Below are 11,697 nucleotides of genomic sequence, written 5' to 3'. Positions count from 1 at the left end.
TTTATTATCTGGATCATAAGTTATTTTAATAAACATAGTATTTAATAAAAGTAGTATTTTTTAAATCTGTGCTCTAATAAAAATATATGAAAATTATATAAAATAAATCATAAAAATCTCAATTTTTTAATATAAGTACATTATGTATTTAAGATTATTTACGTAGAGTTGTGATTCATGAACTAGTTATCTAAATAAATAAAATATTTATTTGTTCTATATCTTTGTGACTAATTAGTGAATCACAATGAAACTTTGCATAAATTATTTTAAATATTTATAGTACTTATAAAAGAAAAATATAAATTCTTTTATCAATAATAAAATAATATTGTTAAGTTAGATGATCGAACAAAGAATCAAATAAGAAAAGATAGCATACCCATTCTTAATATACGAGTAATAGTATAAAATACAGTTCTCTTAATAGCTCAATTGACACCTTATTATGTCTTGTACTGAATGAACTCAAGCTTTTTGTGTCTAATCATTCAAATCTTTTGATTACTAGAGCTGACAAGGATAACACCACAGTGATTTTAACCTTGAATGACTACATACATAAAATGCATGAAATTCTCTCAGATAATACCACTTATAGAATGATAAAAAAATATCCTATCAACAAATTGACTACGGCAATACGATCGCTCTTAACATTTTGGAAATCAGAGGGTTTCATAGATCAAGTGGTATATAAAAAATTGTATGTTTCCGATGGAGATCTACCGAGATCATATGGGCTGCCAAAAGTACACAAGGAGGGTATCCCTCTAAGAATGATTGTTAGTTGTATCAATAGTCCCTTCTACAAGTTAGCGGTTTATTTAAAAGATATCATTGACAAAAGTCTAAATAAAAATTTTGGTTATATAAAAAACAGCTTCGAGTTGGTTAAAAAAATCAATGGCTTGCCTTTGCAGGAAAATTATCGTATAGTTTCCTTTGACATTGTGTCTATGTACTCTAATATACCTAAGGAGTTGGCGTTAAAGAGTGTATTGAGTAGATGGGACTTGATTTGTAAGAATACTTCTATCACCTATCTTGAGTTTAAAAGAGCGATCTCCATCATTTTAAATTCTACGTTCTTTAAATTTAATAACGATATTTACGAACAAATTTTTGATCTGCCCATGGGATCTCCTCTTTCTCCGATTTTAGCTGATGTAGTGATCCAGGATTTGGAGAATGACATTTTTAATACACTCACCACACACATTCCTTTTTATTTTCGGTATGTGGATGATATCGTTTTTGCGGCTCCGAACAATCTCATTACCAGCATTTTGGATTCTTTCAATGCGTACCATGAACGCATCAAATTTACAGTGGATTTTGGCGATGACAGGCATAAACTTTCTAGACGTCAAACTATTGATTGATAGAGGGAGAATTATTTTTGATATATATAAGAAGCCTACAAATTCGGGTAGATATCTGAATTTTTATTCGAATCACCCTATCTCACACAAAAGAGGTGTGGTGATTGATTTATTGAACAGAGTTCTATTTCTTTCTCATCCCAAATTCCACAACATCAACATCGGTTCCTTAATGACCACTCTACAAACTGTAACGGATATCCGTTGCAATTTTTATTTGCAACGATAAACAACAGAATTAAAATTTGGTCAGTAAAAAAGAATTTTAATTTCATTAAAGAACATAATGTTAATTTTCACGCGGATACGTCATAAACAAAAAATTCTTTACTATTCCGTACCTTAAGCGAATCTCTGAGAAATTCAAATCAACGTTAAACAAGTTTCAATTTGATTTGGTATACAAACCTGTGAATAGCATGAATAGGCATAAAAACAGGAAAAGATAAGATTAAAAAAGTGGAATTTTTGAATATTGTATACTAAGTCTATTGCAAGGATTGCAATTATTCATACGTTGGTCAGACCAAAAGAAAATTAAAGACTCGTCTAAAAGAACATATGAATGATTTGAAAAAACCTCCTAGCTCCCATTCGGTTATCTCATGCCACAGACTGGAAAAGGACCATGAGATGGATTAGGAAAATGCCAAGATATTGGATTCAGAAGGTTCCTATTACAAAAGATTGGTTGCGGAAATGATACATATTAAAGTGCAAAAAAAATGGTTTAAATAAACAGAGCGGTATATACTGAACGGTTCCCCGAAGTCTATCTCCCACTTATTGAAAATAGTTTTAAGTCCCACTCTTAACATTTTCTCCTTCCTTTCTTTTCTTTACCCCTTCCCTATCCTTCCTTAATATAAATATACCATGATTGTTGGCCTTTGTCAGTATTAGGACGATAAAATTAATTATCACTTAAACGTGTTACATATCTTGATGTACCGATGAGTCTTCGTGCCCTGCTAAGTTATCTATTCTTCATAATTTTTTTATTTTGCTGCTAAAAATATCATATAATTTTTAGTCTATTTATTATTATTTTTAACTTTTGACTTGCGTTTTAGTTATAAGTTTTTAATGTCATCTTTTATTGTACTGAGGATGGTCAAACCTTGACCGAAACGTCTACTTATTTATTTGAAAAATTTTTACAAAATATACATCTTGTTTACATCCTTTGTCGTGGCTGTATGCTCTTTATTATTTAACCTTTGTAATTCTTTTATTTAAAAAAATTTTTATTTCTGACAATAAAAATAATAACAAATAGAATGAATAAACTACAAAAATGTATTATTAAACAAAAATGTGAATAAGATATTATATTGTTGTTATAACTTTCATATGTGTATAGTTTATTTGAAGTTTTTATAAATATACTTCCAAATTTAATTTTCTTTGCGGGGACTGTATGTGTAATACATTCTTAAAAGGAAATTGATCCAGCATTAATTTTTAATAAAAGTATGAATGGGGTTTAATATCGAAAATTTATTTGGATTTTTATAATACTTTAAAAAAGAACCCGGAAAAAATGTGTTTCATTATAATTACAATTATTCTTCAAATTATTTTTTATATTTTCTGACTAATTATTAATATTTTTATGACATCAAAAGTAATTTTATAAAAGAAAGAAGTATGTATGAACATGTATGTATGAACATGTATATTTCATACATAATTATACATGTATGTTTATGAATATTTATACATGTTTATGTATGTTTATACATATTTTTATGTATGTTCATAGATATATATGCATGAAAAATTTTGTAGCGGGATATGTCTTAATGTTTCATTTTTTCGCGTGACTGAGAATCATTCTAATGTTTCAGTATTCAATTCAACGAATCTGTTATTTATTGTAATTTATTATGTTTTTAACTTTTGTTTTATTCGTTGTTGTATTTTAATTGATTGATGAAGACTAATGAACAATAAGTAAGTAAAGTTCTACTATTTTATACTAGTTTTTAATTTATTCGTTTTGTCATCTTAATAAACTAGTTTATAATTGCTCATATATTGACTTTTCTAACTTTTTTGGTTTCATTTAATATTTTTGATATAACAGATAGGTGCATCGGATTTAAACTCCATTCATAAACATTTACTATCTTTTATTAAAAACTAATACTTGATCAATTTCCCTTTAAGATTCTAACTCATTACTATTCTATACAATAATTTTTTATTCTATACAATGATTTTACTACAGTTATCCTTTATTATTCTTTGTTACTACATTAATTCTTTTTCATTATATTATACTTACTTTCATTACTAATTAATTAATTAATTAATTGAGAGAGACTTTTTCTGGAAGTCATGAAAACCACTTTTATCGGAAAAGATTTAAAAAATTTTTTTAAAAAGACTCCTTAATACACATGGCATATAAAAGGATTAATCTCAGGGGGTTCATCAGGGGTCATAAAGACGTTCGTTCCAAGTTATCTTATACAGACGTTGTATATAAGATTGATTGTCGAGATTGTGAAGTGTCATATGTGAGCCAAACAGGTAGATGTTTGAAGAGACGCATAAATGAACATAAAAATCACATAAATTGAAACACTACACAGCATTCCGTAATAACAGAACACAGAATCAGTCATCAGCATGATTTTCATTGGAAAAATGTCAAGATATTAGACGAAGAAAAAGTACTTAATAAAAAGATTGATTTCGAAAGCGATTCATATAAAGCAACAGAAACAGAGTTTAAATTTAAGAATGATATTCTTTGGATCCACTATACATGAATTTGTTTATTGAATTGTGACGTTGATATTACCCTCTTTTGTTCTTAGTTTTATTTTTATCTCAATAACTATTTGACTTTATTATTTTGACTCTCATTGTATCTCTGACTGTCGACATAAGACCTTTACGATAAGCCGCGAGAAAACGCTTACACATGTAAGTTGATATAATAAAAAATTCAGACAAATGATTTTAATAATTCTCTAATTTTCGTTTCGTGTTTCTTTTGAATGACTACACAGTAAATCTGACAATCTGATGAGCGATGTGATTTTACATAGTAACGCAATGCATATGACTTCGGTTTTACTTTATGTAAGTTTTATATTATTATTGTATAATGTAATAATTTTGATAATCATTGGGCTATTCATTACATAGCTAATTTGGCATTTGGATAAAGAAGAACGAACTAATTTGTCGGGAATCATCAACTTGGAATTTGCGTTATTTATGTAATTTCGATTTATATTTTATATTGACAAGGACCCGAACTGAAGGTTGAAACGTATATTTGTTTTGTTACATTCATACGAAAAAGAATTTTTATGCATCCGAATAGCGATGTAGGCTCTGATGGGCTTTTTTATATTTTTTACTGATAGATTCTTTCGAGCCTCATTATATATATTTGTTTACATATTTTTAAATAGACGCTTATTAATAACAAATTCATCTCTCCATTTCGACGAGTACTAACTGTATATTGTACATGAGTTGCCAATCGAACTGTTTCACTACTGGACTTCTTAGTTAAAATAATACTGTTAAACGTTTTAAGTTCAAATCAATTGATGTATTCAATGAAGTGTTAATTTATTGTTAATAAGCGTCTAATTAAAAATATGTATTTTTATCGTTTAGTTTAAAATTGACTTTATTATGTTTTACTTAATATGTATTTACTTAATATGTATTTTAACATTGGGAAGACTCTCTTAGAAGGTCGAAAAGTTTGTTTATGAAATGTTTTACATTAAAATATTAGAAATAATAAATTGCTTTGGCTCATGGCCCCTTTTTATTTGTTAATATTAATCATTTTGAGTCGAATTATAATATTAATTTATTATTTGTTCAGAAGATCAAGCAACTGAAGTAATCTAAATTACTACACTCATTGAACACAGCGCCTTCGCGGTCACAGTATTAAGATGTTGAACTACTGTCTTAATATACATTCAATAAAATTGAATTAATATTTCAGACATAAATTGAGAGCCGATGAAATTATCGGATTCACACAATCAATCTGAAACAAATAAATCCCCCCAAATTCTGCCAAATCTTAAAAAACTGTAATAATTTATTGCGAAAAAATATTGCCTCGGCCGGGAGTCGAACCCGGATCTCTTGCATTCCGTGCGAGCGTCCTGAGCCTTTAGACTACCGAGACCTTAGCAACACTCTTCGCAATAATCGACATATATAGTGAGTTACGCATGTTTCGGCTGTAATCTAAATTATTTTACTCTTATATTTATCTTAATTTTTTAGAGAGAGAGAGAGAGAGAGAGAGAGAGAGAGAGAGAGAGAGAGAGAGAGAGAGAGAGAGAGAGAGAGAGAGTCACTTCAAATGATGTGAGCATTATTTTCTGATTTACTAGATATTTAAATAGTTGACGTAAAAATCGAAAAATATTCTGACTCACCATCGATATGTGGCGCACAAGTATGTCTTTCAGTTTTCATGATGTTGTTAGATGACATGCAGTTTCTCGATTCCGCTTTTTGGTCCGGAGCATGACAGTATTGATTATACAGCATCCCGCAATGTAGCGCAGTCTCTGTGCACCATACAACTAAAATTACCCAATGGTCTGCCATTGGTTGACTAAATCTCGCGCGATATCTGATTTCAATTTGACTCCAAGTAACACATAATGCCTATAAAGCATTTAAAAAGTGCTAAAAAATGTATATTAAAAAAACGGTGTACGTAAGGGTCGTCATTTTAATAGTTTTTAAAATTTAATCAGGACATCATCAAAGGTGGTTAATTTAGACATTAAACTACCTTTTAAACGTAATTTAAAATCCCAAAAAAAACATCAGAATTTTTTCAGATTTTTTTGAACAATTTTAATCCGTGCCTACGAGGCATGGATAGACGGAAATACACCTTTGTGGACCAAATTCAGTCGATGCTCTAATTCTTAACCAATTTTAAAGTTATTTTTAATTTGTTTTTCGAAATTGAATGAGCTTAATGCCCATTCTGCGTAAATTTTAATTACGATTCAAATTAAAAATGGCCGTTCCAATATTCGTTATCACATAATATTGATTTTTTTGCTCATTTCGGATCGATCACTTTAAGTGGCTACAGTTCATTCAATTTCAGAGCAAATTAAAAAAACTTTAAAATTGATTAAGAATTAGAGTATCAGCTAAATTTTTCCGCCCATTGTGAGGAGTCTAAAAAAAGCTCTGCAAGTTAAGTTTTTTGTTGAAAAAAAAAACGATGTGCATAAATAAAAAAAACGGTATAAATAGATATACGTGATAAAATGTATTGTATTACGCATTTGCATCTTGCATACCTATTTTTGACACCGCGATTTAACACCGACTTGCATCGCATCTATTTTTAAACAAAAAACTTAACTGCAGAGCTTTTCTAAATGTTAAGGCTCTGCATAATAGATAAACAAATTCAATCGATACTCTAATTTTTAACTAATTTTAAAGTTTTTTTTTAATTTGCTCGAAATTAAATAAACTATAAGTACATTCTGCGAAAATTTTGATTACGCTCCAAATTAAAAATAGCCGCGCGCGATTCAATATTTTTTATCGTATAATTTTAATTTTTTTTTTGCTTATTTTATTGAACCGTTATTTTTACTTTAAACCATAATTAAAATTTATGCAGAATAGCTTTTAGCTCATTCAATTTTGAGCAAATTAAAAAAAAAATTTTTTAATTGAATAAGAATTAGAGCGTTAGTTGAATTTTGTCCACAAAGATATTTTTCCGTGCATCGATGGCACGAATTAAAATTGAAAAAAATCAAAAAAATTCTGGTGTTATTTTGTTGAAATATTGAACTATTTAGAGGGTGTCCCACTTAAATTTAAAAATTTTTTAAAATAACTATATTTTAATTATAAATATTTTTGTGGTCTTAAATTGCACCGAGTATGAAGACTTATTATATTCATTATGAAATATTTATCGTAAATATTGTGGTAGATATTATAAAAAATATTTAATAGAACATTACAATCCTGATAAAAAAATTAATTAATCCCGTTTTATTACTGAAATAAGTATTATTGATTAGTTTCATATTCCAGAATAAACATGATAAAATTACTCACGTAGCACAGCAGTGCTTATAAAACATTAAAAAAGCGCTTATGTAGGTGCATGTTTTTTAGCGCTTTAAAGCGCTTTCACTATGAAAATTCACTAAAAAGCGCACATGAACGCATACAATTGACGCAGAACATGCAGTTTCGTAGCATGTTTACAGTACCTTTTACGTAGCACAACAGTGCCTGCAAAATTTTTTTGATTACTATAATAACACTACGTATAATAATTCTACTGCTCAGTAAAGCAAAAGTTGAAAATAGTTATCAAATTTTAAATGTGGTAAATAATAAAGATAAAAATATATTACAATGAGGTTTCAAATGTTCATTTTCAGAAATTCTCGGCTATTTTTTTTTAAATAATAACGAAGTAAGAATATGCATATAATAATCAAATTGATAATTAAAGATCCGAGTTTACAATAGTCAGAGAAAGTTACTCTGTAAAAATAACTAGTTATAGTTACAGTTTTTTTTCTTTCAATAATAACTAGTTAAAATTCCAAGTTACCGAGACTAAAAATTAACTCGTTACAATTACAGTTACTACAAAAGTAAACACACACACACACTTTTCAGTTACTTTTTAGTTACTTTTCTGTTATCATGACAGAACAATATGAGTGATAACAATATCATTAGAGCTATCAAAGAAACAAATCATTTACGTTTTCAATATACAATTTTATTTAAAATTTTTTTAATTTCGCAGGAATATACGCGAGATAACTTAAATAACGGACGAAATAATAAAATATTCGCACTGGGCTGCGTTCTAAAACACGGTGCGTTCCATTTACGTTCACAACGATCGCAAATATCATTTTATCCTTGTTGTTTACAAATATTAAACAATAAAATGATACACGCGAGCATTGTGTATGTTGTGGAACACACCCTTAGCGCTATAAATATTTCGAAGCATTTGTAACATCAAATGAACTGTAGCCTTAATCAGTATTCAGATTTTAATCAATCACATTAAATTGACAAATAAGTTTAAAATATAAAGTAACTGTAAAAGTAACTGTTAAATTAGTTACTAGTTAGTATTTAGTTGAAAGAAATGTAACTAAGTTAAGTTACAGTTAAAGACGGAAAAAAGGAACTAAATTAAGTTTCAGTTACTGAAAAAAAGTAACTGTAACTGTAACTTATAGCGTTTTCTCTTGGGATACACTGAGTGAAGACCTCGCATCGCACCAGTTGCGTGTAAGTGCTACACTTAGCTACACTACACCAAAATGGTGCACACCATGGTGTATACTACATCATTATTGAAATCTAAAACCCTATTCCCGCTTGATTTCCATTTTTAAATTTTAAATGTCATACTGGATCTACACCATCCCTTTGAGACGGTATAGCAAAATCCCACTTCGGGCATAAAATTTGCACTACACCGTAGCCACGGAAATACGGTACATCCGAATGAATTCGCTTATCACCAGCTATGGAAACACGGTACACTATCTGAGTATTGCACTAGTGGGCGATAGTGTAGCCAAGAGAAAACGCTATTAGTTACAAGTAATTAGTTACTTCTCAACCCTGGCAATAGTACATGAGGTGAATTAGATGTCACAGGCCAATACAACAAAATGCATTTGAAAGAACAGTATTATCTTTAAAATAATCTTTTACTGAGCTCGATGTGAGCGCTTTTACTAAATTATTTGCGATTTAAAATACCATTGTTATTGATCGAAATTATGGTTATATGTATGTTTTTCCTAATATGAACTGCGTAGAGATGGATTGATCAGAATTGTGTGTGCGTGCGTGCGTGCGTGCGTGCGTGCGTGCGTGCGTGCGTGCGTGCGTGCAGGTTTGGGAAACAGGAAATAGTCGCAGGGGGCTAAATCTGGTGAATATGCTGGATGGGGAAGCAATTCGTAGCGGAATTCGTTGAATTTGGCCATCGCTGCTGGGTACGTGTGAACCCGTGCATTGTCTTGATGGAAGAGCACTTTCTTCTTCGTCAAATGGGGATATTTTTTTTTCAAATGTTGTTGAAACGGTCCAATAAGGCTGCGTAGTAATCGCCATTAATCGTTTGCTTCGATGGAAGGTAATCGATATGAATTATACCGCGTGCATCCCAAAAAACTGTGGCCATCATCTTTCCAATCGACTTCACAGTCTTTGCCTTCTTCGGAGTTGATTCACCCGGTGAAGTCCATTGTTTGACTGTTCCTTCGTCTCGGGTGTGAAGTAATGGATCCATGTTTCGTCCACAATAATGAATTGACGCAAAAATTCATCTGGATTACGTTTAAACATCTCCAAACATTGTTTTGAAATCGTTACATGGTCGTCTTATGGTCCACAGTGAGCAAACGCGGCACCCATCTTGCCGATAGCTTTTTCATACCCAATTGTTCGTGCAAAATTGAAATCACTGTGCCATGTGATATGCCTGTGGCCTCAACAAGCTCGCGCACTTTCACTCGTCGATCAGTCAAATATCGTGGATTTTATCGATAATTACTGGCGTAGCAACCTCAATTGGACGTCCCGAACGAGATGCATCACATGTGGATGTACGATCACGTTTAAATTCATTCACCCAATTGTATACAGTCACAAACGCTAGTACAGATGTGCTATAAACATTATCCTCGGCTGTGATTTCTTCCGGCGTTAAACCTTTCATATGTAGATGTTTGATCACTGCACGAAACTCGTTTTTTTCCATTTTGCAAAAAATACAAAAGTTGTTCGCTTTAATCGTCTACAGAAATAAAACCACGCGATGAATTCCGCTCAAAATTTGACAGTAATCAGCTAAAAGATGCTACTTGTCAAAAAGTAATGTGACATGACACTGCGAGTGGCCTCTGACAGATTTTCTAAGAACTTATTGACTTGCCCTCGTAGCAGTATTATTTCTGCTCTGGTTACAAAAGAATTGAGCAATATCACTCTGATGAAAAAAAGTTTTTATAATATTCCATAATATTTTTATAAATTTATCATATTATCAGAAATTATAATTTAGAATATTAATGTATAAATAGTTATATTAGAGAACTTATAAAAATCTTCTTCAAATTTTATAAGTTTTTTCGGAGAATATAGAATGAAAAATCTTAGAATATTACAGAATTTATATACAAAGGAAATTTTGAAAAAGATATACATTTTTCAACATTTCTGAAGCGTTCTAGTTTTTAAAAGAAAACAGAAATATTTTAATAAATGTTGAATTTAATATCGACCAACTGAACATTTATTTACAATAAATAAATATTTATTCAATAAAAAGAAATATTTGTTAAATCAAATTAATTTATCTGGAGATACTGGTACTCGTAGTGTCTTGGCGTTAAGCTACACTGTTGTGATTACTTTACGCGAGCCGGCGAGTTGCCAGGGATTGAGATTATTGGATCTCAATAAGGGCTGAACTGATCAGGTTCTAAGTGTGCTCAATCGATTGCATCTGCTCAAAATATATAATAAAAGTGTTTTTATTTTTTCTCTACGTGTTCTACAAGCGAAAATATTGCGATACAAAATCTGAAATCTTTGACTTTATTTATAATACTATTATTTATAATATTATTAACATCGTCGACCAGAAGAAAAGTGTATAGTTGTACTGTCTGGCATTAGATGGCGGTAGAGACGCTTGGATGCCTGCACATTTCAGTTATGACGTTTATGGTTCACGATGATATGCGGGGCGCTTGCCAGGCAGTCCTCACTCCCCGCGCAGCAAGTTATCGATGGCGGATATTAAGCGCTTTAAAAATTAATATTTTGATCATACATAATGGCATGACGGAGTCATAGCTGTCCCGAGGTTTTGGACCCGTTCGTTCGTCCTGACGCGCGTCCACGCGGCGTAACGACGCCGTGGACGCAGGCGCCTGGTGTCCGGACGGGCTTCGCCAATTTCACAGACATTACATCACTTTTAGTTTTTGTATCTCTCATAAGGACGTGATTGGCCGTATTGTCTTCGTTCAATATATGAGAGGCAGGAGCCACTAACCAATAAGAAGAAAAAGAAGATGGCATGACGGCTGTAACGCACAGGCGTAAATTATGCAAAAAAGATGAAATATCAAGCTCGTAATCGAGGAACTGTCTAGGTATTCATCGTCAAAGAATTAAGTGTCTGCGTGCCCGAGGAACTGAGTTCAGGTGTTTGCTACCAAAGAAGCTAGGTTATCCAGAACACATTCTACATGAGTAAGATTAC

The 11,697-nt window shown here is 31.1% G+C and overlaps 1 protein-coding gene across 1 annotated transcript in view; it reads right to left on the bottom strand.

Moving 5' to 3' along the window:
* The window catches only part of LOC108746546, a 20,540-nt gene extending 14,499 nt beyond the window's left edge, over nt 1-6,041 (bottom strand). The window contains exon 1 of the mRNA XM_018483376.1: nt 5,819-6,041. Within this exon, the coding sequence (XP_018338878.1) occupies nt 5,819-5,993 (175 nt within the window). The 5' untranslated portion in view covers nt 5,994-6,041. The remainder of the gene's footprint in view (nt 1-5,818) is intronic.
* Nucleotides 6,042-11,697: the final 5,656 nt, after the last annotated feature.

Source organism: Trachymyrmex septentrionalis, unplaced genomic scaffold (assembly GCF_001594115.1).
Source record: "Trachymyrmex septentrionalis isolate Tsep2-gDNA-1 unplaced genomic scaffold, Tsep1.0 scaffold178, whole genome shotgun sequence".
In the NCBI taxonomy this organism is placed as follows: Eukaryota; Metazoa; Arthropoda; class Insecta; order Hymenoptera; family Formicidae; genus Trachymyrmex; species Trachymyrmex septentrionalis.
This window is presented reverse-complemented; position numbering and strand designations above follow the sequence as displayed.